General features: G+C 38.8%; 2 protein-coding genes across 2 annotated transcripts in view; one reads left to right on the forward strand and one right to left on the reverse strand.

Annotated features, from left to right (window-relative positions):
* Positions 1–27,142, forward strand: part of fancm (FA complementation group M) — a 42,618-nt gene that overhangs the window by 2,251 nt on the left and 13,225 nt on the right. The window contains exons 4-13 of the mRNA XM_067614015.1: positions 7–165; positions 21,992–22,123; positions 22,432–22,564; positions 22,779–22,871; positions 23,018–23,122; positions 23,614–23,792; positions 24,618–24,824; positions 24,993–25,233; positions 25,371–25,519; positions 26,315–26,479. Coding sequence (XP_067470116.1) covers positions 7–165; positions 21,992–22,123; positions 22,432–22,564; positions 22,779–22,871; positions 23,018–23,122; positions 23,614–23,792; positions 24,618–24,824; positions 24,993–25,233; positions 25,371–25,519; positions 26,315–26,479 — 1,563 coding nt within the window. The remainder of the gene's footprint in view (positions 1–6; positions 166–21,991; positions 22,124–22,431; positions 22,565–22,778; positions 22,872–23,017; positions 23,123–23,613; positions 23,793–24,617; positions 24,825–24,992; positions 25,234–25,370; positions 25,520–26,314; positions 26,480–27,142) is intronic.
* Positions 2,267–15,158, reverse strand: soul3 (heme-binding protein soul3). The gene is made up of 5 exons (XM_067614018.1): positions 14,541–15,158; positions 7,547–7,641; positions 5,026–5,167; positions 4,710–4,893; positions 2,267–4,583 (listed from the first exon to the last, which is right to left on the reverse strand). The coding sequence occupies exons 1-5, from the start codon at positions 14,782–14,784 to the stop codon at positions 4,412–4,414; spliced, it is 837 nt and encodes a 278-aa protein (XP_067470119.1). The 5' UTR covers positions 14,785–15,158; the 3' UTR covers positions 2,267–4,411.

Genomic DNA, 27,142 nt, shown 5'->3' on the forward strand with positions numbered 1-27,142 from the left:
CTGCAGTCGGTGCAGTCGGTGATCTCTAATTTGCTCATCTCCCACATTGAGCTGCGTTCAGAAGAAAGCCTGGACATCCGGGCCCATTCCCACCAGCGCAGTGTTGAGAAAGTGGTGGTTCCCCTGGGAGAGGCCCTGGCTGTTCAACAGGCTCGCTACCTGCAGGTAGGCTCCCACAGTGACGCACCATATTTAGCTATTAAGCTTTCTGTACAGCTTTTATTTTTTTCCCACAACATATATAAAACAGTCATTTGCTCATAATACGACCATGATATCATATTACACATGAATTTTTGAGTAGGTCTTTATTGTCCAGGACGTTTTTACATCCATTTTCATCAGTAGTAAATGCACAAACACTTTTAGACTTGGACGACATCCGCTCATTGGTCTTGTTTGGTTTGGTTCCATCAAGCTGATGATTTGTTTTTTGGTGCTTTGCTACCACCTTGTGGTCAGTGTTTGCTACTTCTGTTGTAACTGTGATCCTTCTCTCAGCATCACGTCTTTCCTCTTAATGGGTCAGTTAATATTAAACAGATTGATTTGTCTTGAAAGCAACATCCTGTTACGCTCTGAGGTCTGGCTTTCAGTGTTTAAATGGTTCTGGATCATTAACAGACCTTACAGGCTCCCCTCCTTGTCGCGGGTTGGTTCACTGTCTGTGTGTACTGTACTGTAAACGTGCAGCTTCACCTCATCTGTCTGAACTGGCTGAACAGCTGGAATGTGACACCTGTATTTGAAAGTTTAGACCTGTCGTGTATCAGCTCAGTTACATCCTTCTTTTGGATTATTTTTGGATTGTTTGTCATAATAGTTTTTCTTGCTTTTATTTTAATTGCTTTGACTTTCATTTTCACCTTCTCTGCATACCTCTGAACCAGAAGGAGTCCGCAACCTGCTTGTTAACCTCCTGTTCTCACTGCTCTTCCTTAATTTGACAAGGCATTACACAAAGTAGAGACAACACTGTGCTCGGGTGTAAAATGAGCATTGCTGCAGTCATTCAGGCAGAATTTAATGATTGTTGGGAAAATCAGAAAAATGAACCAGTCATGCAGAGGTTTTTTTTTTAGGTTCAGTTGTGTGTTTTGCTTACAGTTTTTGGCCCAGTTTATCACATGCAGTGAACTGACAGAGAGAGAGAGGAACATTTGTCCATATAACCACTAAAGTAGGCCTCTTTCCTTCAGTCTTAGTGCTGTGATTTTCATTGAGCATGTATTGAGGTTATATTGAGGCCACAGTGCTGAGATATCTTCATTCAGTTTACACCACTGTGTTGTGTTGTGATGGAAACTGTTGGTGTAATTTCAGGCTTAAGCTTTAATGGTGTTCCCTATGAATTTTAACTAATTCTTCAGGAGGAATTATTATTTATGAAAACAAATGTGCTTAAATGTATGACTAGAACAAAACTAATCTGTACATAGAGATGAACAGACGAACAGTCACATTGGCCCTATATTAATATTTTTCACATTTATTAGAATAGTATTTTTTTTATCATGTTTATCTTTGCGTCAGCTGCAAACTAAGTCTGAAAGAATCAAATTCTTCATGTTACCTCCCATCAGCTTGTTGTAGCATCTCTATCATTATTATCCAATATGCTGTTCTCTGATACACACCGCTGTGTGTGTGTGTGTGTCTGTGTCCACTTTGTGAGAGCACAATGTGTTACTAGGCTGCACCAGTTCTTATGAAATAGGCTATGCTATATGTTTCAGAACAAAGTAAGGTGTGGCCCCTTTTGTTTGCTACATTTGATCCCATAAAAAGGACAGGATACCCTTTAGGGATTATTCCATATTACGTGTACAGTACCTGTTGTTTTGCACAAACACATATGTAGTCTGAAACACAGCCTACTAAGAATGTGTTGCTTCTGTTTTAATGTTGAGTATGAAGGTGAAATGTTTTAACTCATACAAAACTGTTAAATAGCTGTAATACTAAGTATATGAATTGTTAACTATATTCCACATATCAAAATTGGAGGGATTTTATTAATAATTTAAGCGGTTTTGTATTTTCCAACAGATGAGAATATGACTTTAAAAAAGAAGAAGAAGTGCCTTTACAGAAGCACTTTTCTGCAGTAATACTTTGTGTCTGTTATGATTGTGTAGACACTGAAGCAAAACTGACATGGAGATGGACAATGATCCTGTAACTACTTTAACTGTAGCTACACTAATGTAAAAATGTCTGCTGCTGTCACACCACTGTATGAACCCAACAAAACACAGCATCACTGTAGATTTCAAAAGACAGGAGACAAGCACATGTTTATTGAACAAAGAAAAACCACAGTAGCTCTTGCTGTTGCACTTGAATTTTCACAGTACAGCACACGTTTGCAAAACTAAAGTAAGCAAAAAGAAAGGAGAATAAATGTATCCTCGAACTTGATGTTCCCATATAACCAGACTCTTAAAGGGAAAACCAACCCACATGTATCATGGCTTTGCAAGTGTTTACACACTACAGTTGTCATATCAACCATACAATCATTTAACGCAAAATAAATTCTTTGGATTTGGATGTCTTGAACCAGACATTAAGACTGGGCAACCTCCCTAACCCAAAACTAATTTTCTTGAATGTCAAATTCTTGATATTATCTTTGTGTGGATAATATAAGATGAAACAATTTTTTTCTAGTATGTGTTGAATTTCACTTGTATTTTTACACTCATTAGATAGGCCTCAACAGCAGCCTGTGTAAGTGTTTGATAGGATGCCCCTGTCCTGATAGAAGCCAACACAGTGATGATTTGACTAGTTCAATTCTAGTTTTTGTGGATGAATCTTGAATTTTATTTGTGTGACACCCAGGCAGTAAATGTATCTTCCTTTAAAACAAAGCAGAAACATTAGACATTACTGGTGTAGCTGGTGCGACGCTTATCACTCCGTTTTTGTTGCATTGCATTAAGTTTTATTTTAAAACATAGTGAAGAGATATTTCTGTCACTTTGACTTCATAGTCTGTCCTTACATTGGTGATAGAACATTAAAAACGGTAAATCAGTATAGATTTTGTCTATTTAAAAAAAAAAAAAAGATTATCACAGTAGAGATATTCTTTGTGCTCCATTTCTTTTTGTAGTTGCATTGTCTCTAGCCAGCAGCAGTGGAATTTGCAATACAGTAGTGAATGCATACTCACTAACATTGACACGGAGTAGCAAGTAGAAAGAGCATGAGAAAGAGGTACATAGGTAAACTATTCCTGCGCGTGAACGAGCTTTGAGGAAACATGAGGAATGCGTTGACTTGCATCGTTTTCTTGAGCGAAAAGGATGTATAGCATTAAGTACTTTGATTGTCAAGCAGCAGGAAAATCAGTGAGTTTTGCAGCGTTTGGTTTGTAGAAGTGTAGATGTTTGTTTTCACCCTCTCCTTGTAGCCGTATATTCATGCACAAACCACACACGGACATGTGGTCTTTAGATGTGTTTGTTTGCTAAATCTGTGTCACCTATTGTGTTGAGTGTATATCTGGTTGAAGCCACCAGATGTTCCAGGTATAAATGTTGTTTATCGGGTTGTGTTGCAGGCTGCAGATCCCCTCCCCTCCCCTCTACATGCGCACCTCACCGCACCGGTAACTGATTCAAGCACACCGTTAGATTTGGTTAGGCTAGTGACCCAGTAATTGTAAAACCGGCTTGTTGATTATTGGTTATCTGGTAAATATTGCACTTATTGTTAGATAAAAGTAACTGTTTATGCAGTGTGACTGCATCACATAAAACTGTAACCTGTAGTGAGTTATACTGTCCAGAGATGAAGAAATAGCAGATCGACAGCGACAAATCACCCCAGCAAGCTAGAGAATGACAGATGTTCACTGACCTACACCCCACATGACAAGACACTGTAGCTGTGCGACAAACACAAAAGGGAGCACAATAAGGCTGCAAGTCCACTGGGAACCTGTTTCTGCTGTGACAGGTTGTTGCATGTTTCTGACAGCACTCCATGGTCACTGAGTTCACAGAGCGCTAAGAGTTAAAACTATTTGACAAGAGGGCACTGTGTTTAGGAAAGGTTTTTAGCCACCTCATAGTCAGAGCAGGAGATGAATGCTATGCTTCACTGCATACGCATCTGGGTTGTGTCCGAGAGACAATGGCAGTAGTATAGTTTAGTTCTTATGGGTGAAATGAGAATCTATTCAAATGAGCATGTAAGAAAATTCTCTGAGGCTGGAACAAGGGCTGATTTTTGAAAGCCCCGACTGATCTGGAGTGTGCTGGGCTGGTGTTCGTTTCAGGTAGAGGTGGTGACTAAAGAGGATGTTGCACCTGAGGCTGTAGCTGAGCTGGGGCAGTGTTAAGGGAGTCTTATGAGGCTCAAGGGTCACAGATAGGATGCTACTTAATCCTTTCATCCTTCAGCGCTGCTCTAGGAACCAGATCTCATTTTGACGGTTGCTGTGAGCGGGGTTGGTGTAGCCGGCCACGATGAACGAGTTGTTGACGCACACACCAGGAGAGTCTAGCAGCTCAGCCATGGCATTAATCTGATTAATGATGGTCACTTCGTTGGTGGGACCGGTAAAGGCCCTGGAAGACAGAAGGAGGGATGTATGAGGAATCAAATGTCCATGTCAGTGCCAAGCAGGAAAAGCACTTTTATTCTAATGATAGCTGATTAACACAATAGTCACTTTTATTTGGTTCTCCTCTTACCTTGTGTATACAATAGTGGCAGGCCAGATCTCTAAGACGATTTCATTGTCGGTAGGTGTTGGAGGCTGGGCCTGGTGGTGAGCGGGAAGGTAGTACGCCACGGTGACATCATTGGAGATCACAGAATGGTTCTCATCTGTGCGCACCACTGTCACGATGGGCAGCGTCATGCCCAAGTAGTCACCTAAACGTGAAGAAAACAGCAAAATGATTGACGAAACGGCATCTTTTCATTTACTGTGTTTGGAGAGGATTATCAGTTATAAGGCCAGATCTCGATTGTTTATGTAAAACGGTTCCTTGCTTGTTGACTCACCGAAGGAGTTCTGCTCGCAGATGTATCTCATTATCCTCATAAAACCGTAGCAGATGCTCTGTTCATAAGTGTCCTCACGCATCGTTATACAAGCCCAGTGGCCCTTTTCATAGTGGCGTTTCTCATACAGCAGCTCCCCACACTGTTGACGAGAGACAACTTAAATACATATTTGAATAAACTGTGAAAGTCAATCAAGTCTCCTTATGAAGCTGATTTCTGTAGAATTTTCTGTTATGACTGGAGCACAGCACTGCCAGCCAACGTTCTGACTAATGGGAAACTATTTTCTGACTAAAAATGTGTGGAAAAATACATCCCACACAACCTCCGCTGCTGCAAATATAATCATTCAAGATATACAGTGTTTTTGGCCTTGTGTGTACTCAGGATGTGACATTCCTTATGAAGAGAGCGAGAGTCTACCCACGTATTTGCAAAGCTCTGTTTAGACAGAACTGTGACATTTTTTATAAGGATATGTGGTGTAGTGTGATTACAATCAGTACATCTTTGTGATTTCCTGTTTAAAGCAGCTACATCAGTAAGTTTTACAGTTTGTCAGTAAATATTTCTACAATTAAATTCCCAATAAAATAGACCCCAAGTCATATCAGTTCTGTCCAGTTGATATCTTTGAACTTTTCTGATAAATACTCGATAGTCGATGATGAAAAATAATACTTAGTTGCAGCCTTAAAATATATATTTCATTGTGCTTTCTTTTTACAAGGCACTTAAACCTGCTCTAAGAATAGGGTGCCACGGTTGCCCTTTGTTTAACCAGAGTCTCCCGCCAAGTTTTAATGAACTAATTAACTCAAGTTAAACCAATTAGCCCTTCTTTATTTATATGGTCCCCTAAGGAGTTTAAACAGCTTATTGTATTCGGTGACACAATCCTTTTGAAAATAAATAGCTGACCCATAATCACACAGAAGATCTGTATGGGATCATAGACTGATGATTTAATGTCTAGTAAGAGAACTGATTTGTTTGACTTATTTTAAGTGCAATTCAAGGCTTTGCAAAGTTTTTTTTTTTTTTTTTTTTAGAGCTGTGATCTGCACCTCAGTACTGTAAAATCTATTTGTTGTTGGTTAGAACAAGAGGGTTCAAGCATCATAATCTGCAATGTCACACTGTATGTTCATGTAGGGGCAACATCTGACCTAAAATGAACCAATAATCAGCTCAATCAAATTCAACTGGAACAGCAGAGAAAGAGCTCTGGAATAGTTTGTTCCTCCAGGAAAATCTTTAATCTCATAATGATGTTATTCTCGTATCCTGAATTATTCATTTATGCCAAAGTTGTTTTCATGAGCTACTCCAGTTCAGACATTTTGCTATTAATGTGAGCATTTTGCCTGTAGCAGTTGAATGTCCAACTGGTCATACTGCGTGCAAAGATTGTGTTGTCATGCAAAGTCCTAATTTGCAGGTTTAGTTCCTGGTGCACATACACTTTACTATATTAAACTAGGTCACTGCCAACTAATTTGGTAGCTTTTCTAGGGCCCTATGAAATCCGTTTTAATTTTTTCCAGATTCTGTTTTTTACAATTTAAGCACATATTGTCATCAGAGTGTCAACAAGAAAGTATTAAAACATTAATCATTGTATGAAATTAATATATATCTATGAATTTGTAATGATGCAACACAACATTGCACTATTTTTAATCATAGAAAGTGCTCTTCAAAACACAGTACACTCAGACATTAGCATGAAGAAGTGAAACAGATATGGCCTAAAGTAATCGCACTGTGTGCCATAAAAGCAAAAAGCAGTTTAAGATTTTAAAATTTCGTGGCAAACTAAGCTTAACTGTTAGGCTACATACAAAAAGCTTTTGTTTTAGCTTCTTCATAACAATTTGCTACGGACAAAGCAGTTGAAAATGTCCCTTTTCTACATGTTTCTGCTTGTTGAACAGATGTTTTGATAAATGACACTTATTGGCTTTTTACTCAGAGCTTTTATTGCTGTTTTAGAAACAAGCGTAGTTGTAGTTGGCTCGAATAAAACTTTATCTTTCACTTCACGTGGTTCACTGCATCCACCGTGGCCTTTCTGCTCTGCTGTGTGTGTGTGTGAGTGTGTGGAGGAGGTGAGCCTTGTCCTCGTTGAAACTCAAACACAGACAGCAGAGGACAGAAGCAGCACGCCTGTAGATGACACCAAAACGTGGTAGAGACTGTTTTTACTCTTTTTTTTCTGTTCATTTGGCTTAGGTGCTGTCAAAAAATGCTTGGGCGCTGGGCTTAAGTCTTATAATGGTGAGGAAACCCCTGATTTTTATAAATTGTATCCACACTTTGGCACATTCCCCAATATTCCGTGTTTTACAGTTGATTCCATTTTTCTTATTGAATTCCGCGATTCTGTCTGTGTTTTCTGCAACGCAGAAATCTTAAATCCCTAAAAACTTTTCCCTTTTCATGCAGAAAAGTGTGGTGGTGCTGAGGATATAAAGACAATTTGTCATGGTGAGTGTTGTAAAAGTAAGATGGATACCTTCTCTTTGCGTAAAAGGAGGGTGAAAGGGATTGGTTCTCTGTTACTGCGTCCTTGGTTGTTGCTGGTTAGCTGTTGAATGGGTCCTGACATTTCTGTCAACAGACAAACAAACAAACAAACAATACTTGGTCAGTTTAAACCATGGTCGGAAAATATTGTTGATATAAATAAAAACACTTTTATAAGAGCATACAAATATTCTGTTGTTCACATGTGTTAACTTAAGTCATGTTTGTGATGGACACAACCAGCCTGAATCAAATAACAACTATTGTTTGCATACTCATCAAAGAATGAAAGCAGATGTTTCTATCCATTAAAAAAAAATGCAATTACATCTTTCTTTCACAGCACCTATGCTATACAACTCTACGCCTTTCGAATCATATCTACACTTGCAATCTCCTGGCTCTAATCTGTATAATATCCACACTTCCAGCAATCTGCTGGCAGGCGATGTTGGTAGTTTGTGTGTGAAGAGGCTGCCAGATGGGCAGAGTGCTGTGCCAGGATGTCGCAGAGAGTAATGTTTATTAGAGCTGATGGAGAGAACACTGACTAAAGCTGCCCAAGGCCAGGTATAGACTGGTATTAACAGAGACAGACTACAGTGGCCAGTGCTTTTGAAATACTGGAGCATATTTCACCTACCTATTAACCAACACTTGAATGAAAATTTGCAGTCTTTTATGTATCAAGTTAGTTTAATCTTGTCTACACTTGTGATTTCCAGGAACAAGGTTCTGGTCCATTTGTAATGTGTGAATTACTTTGATACAACACTTATGAAACAAAAGGATTTCTAAAATAGGCTTCGGTTGAATGTATTGTGGACTCTATTGAATATACTTCAAGTGGACCACAGAGGAAACTCATACACAAACACGTCACTGATGCAAACAATAACAACATCAACACCACGCAGACTCTTTTATGATGATGCCCATGTTGTCAGATTAAATAATGGCATTGTGCTCCACTGTTGAACAGTCAAACAAGGCGCTCAAGGTGAACCCATTTCAATCAAATTTTGTCAGTCAATACCATGGAGGACAACTAGGTCAGAGGGATCTGGGGTATTTAGGTGATCAATCATTCGTCAATGAACAACGCTGTGGGTTGGTGTGTCTGTGTGTGTGTGTGTGTCAGTACATGTCAGCAGTACAACACTCATTTAACATAATAAAATGAGGGCTACACTGTAAGTCACTGATAGGAGGCATGTACATGATAAGCATGTACTTTTGACAGGAAAATATTATCTGCCAGTTTGCATGTGAGTATCTTAAATGAGACAGAAGACAGGAAACAAACAAAAAAGCCGCACATACAGGCACATACTGCTCCTACACACAAGCAAACTAATCTGTTTCTATGGCTGCACCTCTAGAGTCGCTCGGTGTTATTACAGAACAGTAAACAGACACACTTCCTTTTGTAGCTGAGATTTCCAATCAATACAGAACTGGAGTCACGTCCAACTTTCAGACTAACTGCTGTTCCACTAGCCTCTGACCCACAATGGCTTTTTTTTTTTTTAGCAAATTCTTTGAAAAACTGACACATAATTTGTCGGTATTCTGTCCATAAATAGTTTTCAAAAACTACACTTCCAATGAGGTTACTCTGCAACAGTAGCACCACTTTCCCAACAGGACTTAAATACATATTCTCAATACATTATTAGATGTTTATTACACAAAATGTGTTAATTTTTTTGGGTAAAACTTTACTTCAAGTCCCCTGTTTTGCATTCATACGCAGTGTATAAGCAGTTAAATGGCTTACAGCAATTATAACTTCTATAAAATTTTGTTTTACTCTATTGTTATTCATTATCTATTTATATACCTGCCTCCACTGTTTTTTGGCACTGAATCAATGAAAAGAAAGAAACTTCTCTGTTAAGATAAGTTTTCAAATTTTATCAGCAGCAGTAGAAGCAGATTTAGATTTAGAGTATGTGAAGAATACACTGTCGACCTGTCTCATCTTCTCAGAAAGATCAATTTAAAACATTTCTGCAAAAATACATAGTGGTGCAATATTCAAGTGCCCAAATGAACACTGAAACCGGTTTTGCTTGCTGTAATCATTCCTCATGTTCATACTGGCCCTTTAGAGAGCCCTTCTTAATGTACTTACAACATAAGTGACGGGGGACAGAATCCACACTCCTCCTTCTGTGCAAAAATGTATTTGGTTGTTTCTGATCTGCTTTGTGAACGTATCCTTTAAGCAGTAAGTGTTGATTCCATTTTATTTTTTAATTTTATTTTGTAAAATTGCACAGAAGTTGGACAGGTGTGTAGAATAAGTACTGTCTATGATCACCCCTGTACCAACCATATATATATATGTGACTGGGGTGATTAGCTCAATACAATAATTTAAATGTTTTGAATTTTTCAAGCCTGAAGCCTGTTGTGGTTTTACAGTAGATGTCTGTTGGCTGACTTAATTATGTTAAACCCAAAATAACCTTGCTTTAGTGCTTCAGGGGCGATGTGGGCTATGTGTATACCTGCATGTCATCATAGACTTTGCCAACCACTGCAGGGAATCTTTGATGTGTTGACTAGCTTGTAATATTAACTGTTGCGCTACAGTGGCACTATTAATAAACACACTATTAATAAAGAAGTAAGTTCACTGATGGGAACAGATCACATTGACGTGTTTATACTTGTTCTGAATCAGTTTCAAACTCACAAAATGAAGAAATGTCAGCCATATCACAAAAGATTAGAAGGATCAACATGTAATTAAGTAGGGTTTGTGTTATTTGGCATGAGAATACTGCTGCTTTATTTGTCTGTTGTTTCTTGGGTGTGTTAAGGTACTTATTGTTTTCAACATTTATGAAGGGAGACTAAGACAATTTTGTTCATTAACTGCTCCATTGGTGTTCATTGATGTGAAGTTGGAACCACACTGTGTAATGGCCGTTTGAGACCGTTCTTGGCCTTAATCTTTGGAACAATAAATTCCATCTTGTTTACAAGCCAGAGGGCCTTATTGCATCCACAGATTGTATCTGCTCCTCTGACCTCATTTTAAATTGCAATGAGCCATTGTGTGTATCTATTGCAAATATTAATATTGCTTTGTTTCCTGCAAAGAGCTTTACTGAGAGGGCATAAACATTACACAAAGGTGGGTCTTAGGTGATCTTGATTTGTGTTTACGGCCACCTAGTTTGCTAAGGGCTGCAACACTTGTTGCCACGGATACTGATGAAATGATATAGGTGGTATTTTTCACAATGGGGAACTATGAAGACAATTAACAGGTAGCTACAGTGGAATTAAACTTGACATGGACGATTCTGCATCGATTTGCAAATGTTAACACCTAATGAAGTCAATGAGAACATTTTTCTGGAGTCGTGTTAATGGCTGCCTGATAAATGTAGGTTCTTTTTAACTCTGTGCTATCTTGTGACACTATCTGTCTCTTTAGCCGCTAAATACTCCCACGTGCAGCAGCTACGTGCTAATTGTGTTTGTTTGCTGTTTGGAGCTGAGCAGTTAGCACAGTGGCTTCTTAAAACTTTTACTCTAAAAAGAAACAGCTCCCTGCTGCAGTTGAAAACAACACTATGAGAGAAGTGAGAGGGAACCAAACAGTAAAGTTGCAGCTGGACAGATAAACAATGAGCTGAAACTTGCTATGAAGCTCCAAAAAGGCGAGGGGAACTGCAGCTGTCAGGTGTTGGTTCAACATTATGACAGAGCTTCTTAAATCATTTGATACTTGTTATAAAAATACTGGTTATAGCTTTGTTCATGTAAGCTAATCAAATCACTCGAAATTCTCTGTATTTAGCAGCTTCTCATGAGGTACAGCAACCTGCATGACAGGCAGAGCACCCACCCCCCTTGTCTACCCGACTCCATCCCAATTAGAGCAAATGAGTTTACTGAGGCCTTGGCTTGTGTCCTTAGCTACAGTATTGTAGTGCAGGACTTAGCGGGCACAAGTACCAGTACAGACAAGGTAGCTAATCCCCCCTGAGTCAGAAAGCCCCAGCAAGTGATTTCGTGCTAAGTCCTCAATTAGTGCTAAGGGCAGAGGGAGGAGGACGTGCCAAACTGTGTTACTGGATTCTCAGTGGGCACACACAGACACGTTGTCAGTTAGACAGCAACCTGGGTGTCAGGACTTCCCAAAGAGATATGAGAGAATAACAAGCATGTTTCATCTACACACAATTATTGTTTGACTTTCCTGTCATAATTTCTATCTTCTTGTGAGAAATGAGAGAGTTTTCTTGTTGTTTAGGACTCTAAAAAGACACTTGCCCTTAACAGTTTGAGGGAAAAATCACATATGACATATCAACTGGTGTCATGGTCACACGCAGACAGTGCTTCATTTCAAGCAGACACAAGCCAAAAAGGTTGGGACCGCCCGGCGCACACTAACAAATGATTACCATACATTAACTAATAAAGAAGGCTTTGACATTTACTTTGTATGTTTTTGGCCCTAGGCGATAAAACTAAATATCGGAAGTGTGTTTTGAAAATAACATTTTCCTGTTGTGAAGCAAGAATTAAAAGTTTAGCGTATCTCAATTGGTCCATTGTTCTGGTCTGTATATCCAACATGTGTGAACAGCAGTGACGTAGCAGGTTTCAGAGTTCAAAACTACTGCTGTTGTTGTCGTCTCCAGCTGAGTGCCATATCTGGAAATGTATAAGAAGACTTTTAAAGTCTTAAAGAAATATATTGGAGAACAATTTTCGAGAGAAAATGCTTGAACATATTAGACTTTGGAGATGAATTAATGGAAAAATCAGTAAATTAAAACTGACTGTCTTTCCACTCTTTGTTTATGTGTATTTCACAACAAACATTTTCAATAATAAAGTGGTAGTACCTATCAAAAATCAAATTTAAATACAACGTTACCACTTCAGATTAAATACAAAGATTGCAAGGGGAAAATAAGACAGTAAAGACCAATTTAGAAAGTGTGTGTTTGCACTTTTCCTGCTGTAAGAGGGCTGCATGAGGAACAGCCAGGCCAGACCCAGACGCTGGATTGGTCATGCATACATGTACATACAGACACATGGACGTATGAACACACACACCACCAACTCTGCCACTGGGGTAAGGCTAAATATCTGATATCTGTTTTGTTCTGTTTTCTCTGAATCTGAATGAGCAGATCAAGCAAGGAATAAGATTGCTCCACCGTTCTCTCTCTCTCTTTTTTTTTTTTTGCAATTTTGCCCACTGCAGTATTAAAATGTGGGGAGGTTTTAAGGTTAGAAATCCAATCAACTGAAAACTATAATATTAAAGCATTATTCTGCCTGTGAAGCTGCAGTTTTAAGCTAAACGAGGTAGAAATAAACACCAGTGATTGTAAATGGAGCCCTTCAACATGAGAAGCTGATGTCAGAGTCACAATCTTTTAGTCAGCTTTACCTTATAAATTCTAGGTCAGCTGTAAAACCAGTGGTTTAATTGTACAGTACAAAGCTCAAAAAGTAGCTCAAAAACATAAAACCATTCACACAGTCCAGTTTCGGTGTTATTTCATCTTGCTTGTTTACCCACGTAACCCTCATGAGCTCCTATAGAATCAGGATGTATTGTCAAATCATAAGGTAAAGGAAAACCTATTGTGTTAATTCACAAAGGACTGAAAGTGTTAGTGGCCTGTATTTATCACAGCATAACTATCATTATCCTCGGCATTTCCCTATCAACACAAAGCAGCCCCTCATCTCATCGGATGCAGCTGAGAACACAGTGTGTTTACCGTGTTGATGTGCTTTTTGGATTATTTAATCTTGAACTTCAAATAATCAAATCATTCAATTACGAATTAAAGAGATTCCATATTCCAGTTAATATGAGAGTAATACAAACAATGTTTTATTGCCTCTCATGAAGTAAGAGGCAATATTTCTGACAAATTGCCAGCAGAGTGGCCTCACATGCTCAATATTTTGTTTTCTTTTGTTTGACAACAACCAGATACTTTGGCATTTGTACTATTCTATTTATGATTCACATTATTACCGCAATAGTATTAGACCATACTCTCACTTTAATGCTACTATCACATTGTTATAATTGTATTGCACTGTCTTACTAGAATATTTACGCTAGCAAGAGGAAACAGGTGTTTGTTATATACTTGAAGACAACAACACAATCAGACATGATTTTGGTGGAGTGGATCTGAGCGAAAGCTGCACCGTATTTAAAAAAAAAAAATGCTAGTTTACATGTAAATTCAAGGCTTATTCCAAACACCTCACTGCAATTGTGATCTCATGCTTTCTGGTAAACAGCGTTAAGTGTGACGGACTTTCCCAGTTGTTTTCACCCACAGGACCAAAGAAACTTATCGGAGCATATCTTGGTTGCAGTGTTGTGGAACAACTTACAGTTAAAATGCAATTAAAATAATGCTGATACTAAACTATTTCTCATATTTCTGGGGCCCATCAGAAATCCCCTATAGGGACCTTAAAGACCCCATGACTACAATAGAAAACACAAGTGTGCGTCTACTAACTTGTTATGTAACAGTTTGGCCCTTTAAAATTACAACTTGTCTGCATAGTAGGAGTTTCGCTTATTTGTCTGTCTGCTGCCAAGTTTGGTTTTGCATTGAATGTATTGACTTTTATAAATAGCTACGCCAGTTTTGAACTGGAAGTACAGGGTTGCCTGTCTGGCAGAGGGATGTGTTGTCTTGGCTGAAACTGGTTTATGTGCCTCGCTGTAAACTAGGTCAATGTACATGGTGGGATGTCTTGAGGAAGTTGAGCACAAGTATCCTAATTAAAGTAAAACGTGTCAGTTGTTACCTGTTTGTACACCTCGTGTGAAAGTTTATATGTCAAAAAGAGAGCTGGGGCAAAACTGGGGAGGGGTGAGGGCTACAACCTCGTAAATATGTAAGCTATGTAAACAAAATATGTTGAGTGCGTCGGTTGTTTTTCTCGATTTTTTTTTTTACCTTGAGGAACTTCCACTTGGTGTCCCCTCGCTGCGTCCTGCCAATAATGCAGCAGTCGGTCGTCGTCTTCCTCCATGGTCTCACCCTCCTCTTCGAGACTGCCGTTGCCCGAGTCTGACAGCTGGTCCTCGGAGAAAGACTCCAGGTCCTCCAGTGTGATCATCCCATGTTGGTCGGGCCCGCCGCCGTTACCACCACCACCACCGCCGCCGCCGCCATTCATTTGGCAGCCACCTCGGTCCATTTCTGTTCGTTAGATTAGCAACTACCTATGAGAAATATCTCAAAGGCTTGTTTGCAGTTTAAAAATAACTAAAATAACTTATGAATCGTCGCGGATATGACGCTTTGTCTAAGTGCGGTGCGTTGCTAGTCCAGATTAGGACAGCCGTTACTTTTTGGTCAACAAACCAGGCGCAGCGCAGCTTTCCCCGACGTATTTAGCCATATTTATATTCGCAATGTTATATCTGAGTTAAACGAGCCATATTCCTTCGCTGGGTGTACTTTTTGTACGCCAAAACCCCCCCAAGAAAGTAGTCGTCTCCTTCGACCGTGCAGAGCAGCGTGACGGTTCCCTCGTCGTGGCCCGAGGCGAATACGATGTTTATAGGAGATGAGGGCGGACCACGTGACGCTGCGGCCTCTCACAAACCCCCCCTTCTTCCTCCTCCTCCTCCTCCTCCTGCTTCTGGCCCAGACGATAAATACCCGGGACCTCCACCCTTCATTTACCCTCCACCCTCTACGGGGCACAGACGTTTCATCCAGAAGTAACCCCAGATTGGGCAAAATCATGATGGTAACAATAAGTAAAGGTGCCCACTGCAAGTGTATGACGTCGTTACTACTGTCATTTATTTACCTGTTGTTTGTGAAGATTGGGGAGTAAAAAAAACAAAAACATTACATTTCAATTTAACTTTATTATCCAAAACAGTACATTCATTTCAGCATCAAGTAATCTGTTTATGTTTTTTAAAACTGATTAATTTCCTAGACTTTATACTATATAATAATCATAATAATAATACATTTAATTTGTACCACACTTTTCATTCATCATGAAACTCAAAGCATATTAAAAATATTAAAACAGAGAAAAGCAGCACATCAACACGTTTGAGAAGCTGGATCAAGATGATATTTGGCGTTTGTTGTGTGATAAATAGAGTTGCAGAGATTGTTTGTTGCCAACTATTAAATTAACTCCAACTGTTTTGATACTTGATTAATCATTTTGAGTCTCTTTTTTTTTTTTTTGTAAGAAAAAATGTACAAATACTCTGATTTCAGCCTCTCAAATGTGAATATTTCCTGGTGTCCGTAGTCCTCTATGACAGTAAACTGAATTTATTTTGTGGACAAAACAAGACATTTTAGGACATCAAACAGTGATTGACATTTTCTGCCATTTTATAGACCAAACAACTAATTGATTAATTGAGAGAATAATCAACATATTAATCGACAATGAAAATAATCGTTAGTTGCAGCCCTAGTGATAAATAACAAATAATTTTCAATTTTCGAACAAATTATCTATTGGAAAGTCATTTTCTGCCAATCTACTAATTGTTTTAACACTAGAAACTATATTCCTGATCGATTATTCTTATCTTGTTGTATTTTATTCAAATGTTCTAAATCTCATTTTATTCTATTTTTTCTTTATTTTGCTTTTTGTTGTGTTTTTTTAAATGGTTGTTCTTATGCATTTCTGTGCATTTTATGTAAAGTAATTGTCTCTGTGTTTGAAAGGTGCTATAAAAATAAACTTGCCTTGTTCACTGTTGTATATTAGCATTTTGAAGTGGGTCTATTCATTCGTTTTGTGATGTTTTACACTATTAACATCAAAAATTGTCTGCACAATTATTACTTCCAACACCTGTCAGTGTCTACCTACGGAGTAATAAAACGCTGCAGTTACATTGAAACATTTAGCTTATTAATGTGTTTCACACTGGTTGCAATACTGACACCTAGTTTGCACGTACATGTGATTATTTACATCTAGACCCTTTAAGATATTGATGAATGCTTTGACAACAGGACACCTCAGTGGTAGAGGGCAGCAGGGAGCGAGTCAAGAGTGTGTGCGTGCGTGCGTGTGTGTGTGTGTGTCTGCGTGACAACCATGTCTTTGTAACTGTGTTATGAGAGGGATTAACAGTCCCACTACACAGTAAGCTAAAAAAGAAAAAGAAGAATAATCATGCATTTTAGATAATTATCTCTAGTCTACAATTGCTTTTGCACATCTCTCTCTTCATGTTTTATCATTTTTTAATATTTTTGTCTTTTAATGTGGATGATGGTAAACAAAACAAAAAAATTTCCCAGCCCAGTATAATAAACAAAACTGAACTTGTGCGCTGTGGGATAGACAAGGCAGGATTTCCTCTGATCTGTGTCACTGCGACAGCCAACCACCATGTTGCACCCTTCAACACGCACGTAGAGAGGACATTATATAATCCTCTACAGTCCGTGGGGGAGCCTCCATGTAAATACACACATACACTGAGGCGCACACACACTCTACGGGGAGAAAGACTTAATAGGCCCCCTGCCTCAGGACCTACACCATTGCTGGATTTGACTTTTCCCTTATGTGTATATTGTAGAAATTTTCACAGATGGTGATTGGATTTTGATTTACAACAGAATAGGTCTGGGCAATATATCGATATTATATCAATATCATAATATTAGACTAGATATCTAGTAAAATGATGTAATTTTCTGAACTTACCAGACTGTTCTAGTTGTTCTATTGTTTGCCTTTACCTATTTAGTCATTTTATCCACATTACTGATGATTATTTATCAAAAATCTCATTGTGAAAGCACCAATAGTCATCCCTACAATATTGTCAGAATATTGATATAGAGGTATTTGGTCAAAAATATTGTGATAATTAATTTTGTGTATATCGCCCAGCCCTATAACAGAACCTCTGCGGCAACAGTGATAAAGCACATTGGAATTTCCACTCTTCATTTGAGTAGAGTAACCTGCTTACAAGTGTCAGTGATGGCAAGACAAGCTTTGACACACACACACACACACAAACACACACACACACCAGTAAGTCCATCACATTGTTGACAAGCAGGAGTGAGAGTTCAGCTTAGTGTAGGTTTTGTTATTAATAGCTGCCTACAGACCAGCTTTTTCTCTGATTTCCCCACGTCACTTAGCTCCATGCCCCTCAACCAATCAGCTGTTGGCCCCCACTGAGCGTGCTCTGTGAGGCTGCCGTTGACGATGTTGTCATTTGGCGCACGTCCTCTCCTCTCCTCTCCTCTCCTCTCCTCTCCTCTCCTCTCCTCTTTTAACAACCATACTGCCTTAAGGAATAATCCAAGTCTTACCATGATGTGCCTTAAATTATAGGCACTACATTAAGCATATTTAACGAGAATATGTCATCATTTTAATTATGATACATTACTAATGGTTCTGCAAAAATGTCAGCGTCTATCCCTGTGGAATTGTTTGTATTAGTGTTGTAGAAAGTGATTTTTCCATCTGCCTTTTACTCCCACCACCTCCTCCTCCTTCCTTCTGCCATTGCCTGAAACTTAAATCTGCAGTCTGGGAACTTTTGTCTCCCCCTTCTGGCAGTGAGAGTAATAACACAAACACTGTCGATGTATACTACTACTATGATATCATCGCTGCAGACCCCTGACGATTTTTACGTGAGCCGGTCCCTACCCTGGTGACGCAACACGGAGAGATTTCTGTCTCTGTCTTCTCACTCACTTTATAAAATATTTGTTAACATTTACATTAAATTAATGTTATTTGTGACAGGTTACATGATTATGCTTGTCGTAGCACTCAGACACATACATTCAAATCGGTAAAGACACTATATAGGACTCTAATAGTTTGCAAAGTTGATCTTTAACTGAAAACTAATATCAACCCAAACACCTGCAATTTTGAAAATGGCACAGAATAACAGTAATCGCAAAAGCCAAAGGTGTTTTCTTTCCACGTCATGCTTTTAAGCCTATAAGTACTAGTACAACAAACAAACTAGTAAACAAAGTGTTAGCACTAACTGCCATGTTAGGTGAAGAATAAATTCATCTCATGATAACGTGATAAAAGTCTTCGACACATGCAAATCAGAGTCTCAAATCTGCAGTTGCTCTTGAACTGAAGTTAAAGCAGAGCACCAGTTTTCATTTCACTCCACATTCCAACCAGACAAAAACATCGACCTCACTAATCTGGTTCTGTGTAATCTCATAATCTGGACCTGACTGCTGCGTACGCATTCCCTCATTGAGCTCCCACCTGTCAATTAACTAGAGAGATGTTGCCTTGTGGCCAGCTTGTGGCCCTTTCGCTCAATGCTGTCTGCTTCTCTGACACGCACGCGAGCTCACAGACGTGTGTGTGCGCATATACACGTACTGCAAAATACTTCATATTACCATATCAATCATTTGCTTGTTCTGAAGCCTCTCCGTGTCATTTTTGTGAAAGTACAAGCTCATTTCTGCTAACTCACAAAGAGACTGACAAGATAAACGTTTAACGCTCACTTTAAATAAGTTGAGAAAACAAAATAGTTCGATAAAAATGTCAAGCCTACATTTCTTCTCTTGGATTGTTGCCTCTAGTAGAGCAAACAACTAAACTTGACCTGTGGTATTGTTAACTGTTGGTTAGATTAATTAGGTGAGGTTCATTTTAAATGGCCCATAGGTGTGATTCAGAGCAAAAACAGTCCTGCGTTAAAACAAGACGATGTTAGGCTGAAGCCCCCCGCGACCCTGAAAAAGATAAGCAGGTATAGATAATGGATGACTATAAACTTGTGCAGTTGGCATGGTAACATGCTAACTATGTCGGCTTTTACTTCAAACCTTCAAACCGAAACTCGGTAATTACTTTTGGGCGTATGCTGTCGTTAACTGAAGTTGTTGGACATGAACATTTTGGTGATGGTGCTACTGTAGATGAAATCTCCAAAATAATTAAGAGTCATTTCCTGGAGACCGTGACTGTTTGCAAATTTCCTGGCAATCTAGTCACATCTGGACCAAAACGTTGGATTAATGGAACAATGAACCAACTTGAATCCCCACTGCTAGTTAATCTGAAATGGAAGTGATTCAAGATATCTGAGAAATAGGATGAGCATGTAAATTTTGACATTAAACCTTCATTAAACCTAAAACTGTTCACGCATCGTCCAAAATCATCATAATTTTCAGCAGCTTCTTTAAATTCTGCTCATCATTTTTCAGATTAGGTCATTTATTACTCTCATCAGCGATGAAGAGGTTGTGGAATATGTTGGCTTTTAGCAGCAGAAAATACAGTACAATGTTTGTTAATGTGAACTTAGATAATGGGGTTGTTTTTGTAACATGGCAGCGTGAGGTTCATGTGCTCGTTACGCAGCTCAAGGCTGTTGACAGATATCATTCTTTCCCTCCTGACCTTTCCATCTCAAACATAATGAGGGTAACCACTATTAACTGTGAAAGAAATTCAGCTGCTATCATAAACAGCTCATTTGAATGCATATAGATGTGTTTTTAGCTGCTGGCCAGACAAAGTAACACATTGTAAGGCATCACTTTAGGTTCTAGTGAGTTGTTATGACCATTAATTTCAACACTTCATAGACGTAATGATTGATCAATTACAAAATTGTAGTTTATTTACAACTTTTGCTTGATTGCTGCCTTTTAAAGCAATATAAATTAAATATACTATAAACTACAGGATAAAATAAAGAATGAAAATACAATAAAAAAAAGCAATGGCACCTATAGAGAAGTACACATGAACATGCTCTATATGTATACACACACACACAATATTGTACATTTCCTATTTCGTATTTATGCATGCACATTATTCATCACAGCACTTGTATCTTCTGATATCTATCTGGATATATTTACTATTAGTTTGTTTGCAAGTTCATGATTTTTCAGCTGCCATAATAACTGATAAATGAATTGTAGAAAATGATTTTTTGTCCGATATTCTAAAAACCAAAATAAAAAATGTCCAATATTTTTGGATAATGATAACGCATCATTTCAGTAAAGCAGGGTTTGCTAAAAGTTATTCAGACATGTTTTTCCTCAATTTCTCCATAAATCTGTTTTGGAAATCACCTGTGAAGTGATCTGTTTTCAGGTTTGAACCATATCATATGTGATGAAGCACAATTCTGACCAGATGGACTGGCTTCCTTGTACTCGCGTGTAAGAACGTTTAAAGATAGGTGATATAGCTGTTGATGTTTTCTGAAAGGTCAGGGGAATTAAGGGTTGTTATTTAACACTTTGCTTTTGTCTTCATAAGCTCTATAAATGATGCTCGCATTTCCAGCAGCCTGAGCTTTAGAAGAAATGGGCCGATTCTGTTCAATTTAATTACTGTCACGTGTTGTTCCAGTAAAACCATTAGTGTAAGGGTTGTTATATGATATAAAATATGAGTCATGACTCTTGGCTTCAAGGTGATTTGTGGGTAGATGGAATAGAGGCTGTGAAAGACTATTTACTCAAATAAAAAAATAATGTGTTAAAGTATTTTTTTTTAATATATATATATATATATATATGTAAACATGTAATATCTAAAATCTTTTAAAATATGTGTGTATGTTAAAGTATACTTTGCTCTCTATTCTGTTTTACTAAATTATTATTGTGTTTTGTGTGTATTTTATATATTGTGTATACACTATTTTAAAATATATGTGTACATGTTAAACTATACTATAAATGTAGTAGTGCCTATATTATTATTTAACTAAATAAAAAGTAGATACAACTATCAATGTGAAAATCATGAGATTTGTGTGAATGTAGGCTAATGTCATGCAGCCTACTTTTCACATTATAGTACAATTAAGCTTTTTTTTCACTCCATGACACAATACCATTTGCAAAGCAAAACAACAAAATTGCTTATCATCGGTTATAAAATCTCATTTTTTTTATTATCAATTGATTCCAAAGGGCAGCCCACTTCCTCTTTCAGAGCAGCCTTTTTTTATTCTGGTCTGTTTCTAGAGCAGCAGTTCCACAAAGCTGAAATTGAAATTGAAATGTCCCATTATCTGCGGTCGTGAGGATGAATAGATATTGTTAAAATTGTCTGTTTGACAAATTGCTTCCATCTCTCCTCCCATTATGAGGAAATGAGGATGGGAAGAAGAAAAAAAATAACGTTATTATGTGTCTCTTGTTGCACAGGGCTGTGCAAGCCTAACACCTGTGTATCTGAAAGTGGTCACAGAGTGCATGTATATATATGTGTGTGTGTGTGTGTGTGTGTGTGTGTGTGTGGCTTTGTGTCAGCAGGGGCTAGCTAGTCAGTCAAATGCATTACCCCCTAACACAGGAAATGGCCTATTATTTATGACCTATATATCTCTTTGTTATCTTCCTGCCAGGTGCTTGACAAGTTCATGTCTCGTCTGGTCCAGAACCGGGTGATGGCACAGAAAGACCTGCGGACTCTCACCAAATACCAGCTCATCCTCGCCCGGGATCAGTTTCGCAAGAACCCCCCGCCATACCTCAAGGCACGAACTCTGCAGGAATCATTGTGTGCTACTGTGTGATATACTGTACTCTATTTTTATATGATCACCCTCCAGATTCACTGGCGCGCCTTAGATGTGCCCAACGCTGTAGAAGATAATCAATCACACAAGATATCTAGACTGTTTTAAAAAAACAACCCATCTTTTCTCTTTTTAGAGAACTGTTTGGTAGTTTAATAGATATTGATGGATTTTCTTGCTGGGTTTAGATATCATGGCTACCTTGTAATCAATTTCTTACCAGTTGTCTCACAATGGTCTTATGGACTCACATGCCCTCTCTACAGGGTCCACAGCAGGGAATGCTGGAGGGCGACTTTGCCCTTTGCATCAGCCTGTACCACGGCTACGAGCTGCTGATGCAGATGGGGCTCAGATCGCTCTTCTTTTACATCCAGGGAATCATGGACGGATCTAAAGGTCAGTCACCCCACCTCCGGGTTTTTAGGCTATTTATCCGTACAAACAGCTGGGCTGAAGCAGAGGATTTTTCTTCCTCATATATCTCATCTCATCAAACCCTTTCACGTTCTTAATCCTTTGTACTTGCTATATGCACACAAAACAATGTACTGTATATGATTTGTAAAACACATGTTTGATGTGAACGCTCTTCCTCCTTTGTGTGGTTCAGAGATGACCAGAGCCAGGAACGAGCTGCAGAAGACTCCCACCTTCATAGACCTTTACCAAGAGATGGAGGCAATGTTTGTGAAACCATCTGCTGGTACCTGAGCACTTCTTTATATCATATCTGGATACCATTTCTCTGCAACTCAGAGAAAAAATGCCTGCCCAGTTGTTTCCAAATATAGCAGATAACACATTCCCAGCCTCTGTTGAAATAACCTCCTCTATGATTAACACTCCTAGGTCCAGATGAGCCGTTCATTTACAGTCACCCCAAACTGGAGAAACTGGAGGAGGTGGTTCTGCAGCACTTCAGACTGTGGGCTGAGAGCTCAGCAGACAATAACGGTGATTTACTTATTATAGCGGTGCTATGCTGTGACTCATACATTCAGTGAGTTCAAGCTGAAATCTATAATTCTCCTGATGCTCCAACTGCATCAAAGAGACATCATCATGTTAACAGTTGTTTATCCTTGTTGCTATGGAGTTTTATCTTATGTAAGGCTTCTCTAAGGTTCCTGGTAATTTAATAGTGACCTAGTGTTCAAACACTGTTTCAAATCCATCCTCCTGAAAGCAAAAGTATCCAAAATAAAGCAGTTGCAGCATAATTGGTCCTGTGCCCGTAGCTAATAATCTCAAGGTAGAATTTGATGAGGGTATTTTTATACTTAGGATATAAGATTTAGAGAGGATCACAGAACAAAGCATTCCAGCATCTGAATCAAACAGACATACTGTGTGTTTAAGCGCCGTGAGAAATCGGCTCATGGTTACTGAAGGAATATTTAATGTGTTGTTTTTGTCTCTTCTCTCTCTCTCTCATTCATTTCCAGGTTCGCATCCTCAGGAAGTAAGCACGCGTGTGATGATCTTTTCATCATTCCGCGAGAGCGTGCAAGAGATCGCAGCCATGTTGAACCGCCACGCTCCGCTGATCAGAGTCATGACCTTTATGGGGCAAGCATCAGCGGGGAAGGGAGTCAAAGGTTTTACCCAAAAAGAACAGCTGGAGGTAGAGACTATGTGCCTTTTTTAAGACATCTTTACAATAATGTGGCTTGTATTGTAAGAGATATCAAAACATATTATTACCTAAATTTATATTTTGACATTTTGGACAAAGTGGGTATCAACTATACCACAATATTGCCAAGCAATAAACTTAGAGTGGAGAGTATCTGATTAATTCCTGCTTCAGTGAAATACATAATTTATGTGAAGAAAGTTGAGGACAAAGTCTCAAAAGCCCAGAAAAACAGTAAGAGTTGGAAATAACAGCGCTGTCAGTGATAGGAGGTTGTCAAAAAAAAAAAAAAACACAAGACATATTTGCTTTTTAGCAAAACTGTCACAATCCTTTTATAGCGAGAAAGATTTGTATTTAAAACTTTCTTGTTTTCTCCTTTTTGGGGCTACGTACAATTTTCAAGTTGTCAGGTCTCATTTAAACCAACATGTAGTGATGCTATAGAAGTGTGCTGTGTAAAACAAACAAAACAAGTGTCTGTGATGGCTGCTTCATTGATTTTATTGCTGGTTGCCTAGCATAAATAAATAATGCACGTATGGCAGTGTACATGTAAATGTACATTTTGTCCTATGGGTAGCTGTACATACGTCATTTACTATAAATAGACCAGACTTAAATCTGCTCCAAAGGGGCATTTACTTAGAACATGTACACAAAAACTTCCACCTGTATTGAGCAGAGTATGCACATACTGCTACATCAACTGGATATATGTCTGGCCACACACATACATGTCAACATAGGATGGACAGATTCAAATGCTTCTGCTATTTATAGCTTTGTGTCTGCGGTTCTCTTTTGTTTCAGGTGGTTCACAAGTTCCGACAGGGAGGCTTCAACACGCTGGTGTCGACCTGTGTCGGGGAGGAGGGGCTGGATATCGGAGAAGTGGACCTCATCGTTTGCTTCGATGCACAGAAGAATCCCATCCGTCTAGTGCAGCGAATGGGACGTACTGGACGTAAACGGCAGGGACGCATCGTCATCATCCTGGCTGAGGGGCGTGAGGAGAGGGTGAGTGTTTTCTACAGTGACTTGCATCTGAAAAAAAAACCATGAAGACGAAATGACCTTCAGCTGAAAAGTTTGACGCACTATACATTACTCAAGCTCGGTGTTGGTTAGCCACAAACATCCCTACAAAACTACCTAAAGCACAAATTTAACTCTCGTTTCTCTCAGACTTACAACCAGAGCCAGAGCAACAAGCGCAGTGTGTACAAGTCAATCATCGGCAACAAAAATGGGTTCCACATGTACCCCAACAGTCCCCGCATGCTGCCCAACGGGGTGAACCCCACCCTGCATAAGATGCACATAACCTGTGGCCAGTTTGACCACCAGGAGAGCAGCAGGCGGTCTGTCAGGGGTAGACGGTCACACTCTGAGGGACGAGCCTCCCTCATCCACCCTCAAAATCAGAGTAAGGGAGCATTACAGCATTAGATTTTTTTGTTGGTGTTGTTATTCTGCAGAGGTTTAAGAGGACAAAAATCTAGTTTCCTTAATTGGAAAAAACTGGACATGGGTCTTTGAGTTTGTGTGTGTATATTCCTGTAGTTCGGCAGGGCGGTGCAAAGTGCAATGGTTTTCTGAGCAGCACAGAGTATTCCCTGTGGGCGTCCAGCATGAGGCTGGAGGAAGATGAAGCTCATCCAACCTTGAAGCAGTCACACTTCATGTCCCTGCCCAGTGATCTGCCACCTCAGGTTTCTTTCTGTCTTTATTTTTTTTAATTGTCCCTTTTTTCTGTTTCTGTCTTTTTTCTTGTTGAGGTTTAGGAAATATGAGAAGGTGATGTACAATAAATGAGGATGAAGCTGTTGTCAGTCCATTTAGAGGCTAACATACACACCCATGCCATGACCCACACATATAGTGTATGTTTTTATTAGATCCCATAATAATGAAATAACACATTAAAAATAAAATATACTTTTTGCCCATAGTTTACAGAAACAATATGTTTACAGTCTAGATGATACATACAAAACATACAAAATATGAAGGGATGTTTGGCCTGGATTTGATTTTAAATCTTGCTGCCATCTTGGAAATCACTGCACTGATTGGCTGACTCCTGCCACTCAAGCAACATGCTGTGAAATGTACCTCTCTTTAAGATGTAATATCTTCTAATGAAATAGATGTTTTCAAATTGCTATTAAGAAACAGATTATCAGCAGAGAAACCACAAACCATAACAACGTGAAGAAAAAAACTGACTGTTAATTTGGATATTTTGAATGGATGTCTGTGGATTTTAAGGTTTAATGGTTCTGCATCTTCATGCATTTCTGCTTGAGCTGCAGTTTTCAACAGTGCAAGGTGGCAGCCGCTTAATTTGCAGTGATTTCAGGTGGCTAAATTTTAAACCCAAGGTTGGAACATTATGTATAAAAAAGACATACAAGAACCCTTCAAGGACTTGTGTGTCCTTTGTTACTGGCTTGAATATAATGTTACTATTTTATATTTTTATGACATCATTTCATGTTACGAAGGAGGAAGTTTCCAAAAGCGGACCGCAATCCAGAGAGCTGTCACTGTGGGAATGGAGACACTGGCAGCACAAAGCACTTCCAACCCATGTTGTTGATCATTCCCTCCGCTGCCAGCACTTCATTAAGGTGATGGGACTGATAGACGGCATGAGAGAGGAAAATGAGGTGAGAACAAGTCCTGCTTTGTTCACAAGTGAACTTGTATGTGTTTATAGCTCACTAAATCAATCACATTACCATCTAACTGATCACTGATTCAAAGTACTCACCAATTAATCAGAGTCTTGGTTTTCCAACATCTTGCATAAATCTTGCTTTGTTTCACAAAAAAAAAAAAATCAGAAAGTAGTGATGTTTACGTCAGGGAAAACCTAACTTTCTAAACCAGGCTGAAAGGAGTCAGCTGAGTTGCATGTGAACATACGATTGTGATCTGTGTTGAGTCACCACATTCATCGTTTAGACCTGGAAGGCAAATTCCTGGCGTGATAAACAAGCTCAAATGGCGTAATTGTGGTTTAGGCAAAAATAAAACAACAAAAATAACATTGATAATGCTCTTCGTTTTTTCTTCTTTTTCTCAAATTAGATTTAAGAAAACAGCTTCCCTTTGGAAAAAAAATCTGAAGACGTAACACTGAAAAAGTTATTTTTGTTTACTGTATAAATGATCATTTTTCATGCTCCTGTATCCAAATTTATGATCAACATTTGCTTTTTTTCTCATGTGTGAGAAAATATTTTCATAGAGAGGCTTTTTTCTCTCCCATTAAAATAAAAAAAGCTGCTGAAAGAGCAAAATCTTTCAGCTTTATTTTCATATATATA

The sequence above is a fragment of the Thunnus thynnus genome, chromosome 16, assembly GCF_963924715.1.
Source record: "Thunnus thynnus chromosome 16, fThuThy2.1, whole genome shotgun sequence".
Classification (NCBI taxonomy): domain Eukaryota; kingdom Metazoa; phylum Chordata; class Actinopteri; order Scombriformes; family Scombridae; genus Thunnus; species Thunnus thynnus.

Bases quoted from the DNA above. Each gene is read 5' to 3' on its own strand.
- soul3 (XM_067614018.1), bottom strand. From the start codon at position 14,784: ATGGACCGAGGTGGCTGCCAAATGAATGGCGGCGGCGGCGGTGGTGGT. The intron at 4,894-5,025 runs GTGAGTCAACAA...CTTCACGTTTAG, and splicing joins CTGCGAGCAGAACTCCTTCG to GTGACTACTTGGGCATGACG. The intron at 4,584-4,709 runs GTAAGAGGAGAA...TCTGTCTTCCAG, and splicing joins GCCACTATTGTATACACAAG to GGCCTTTACCGGTCCCACCA.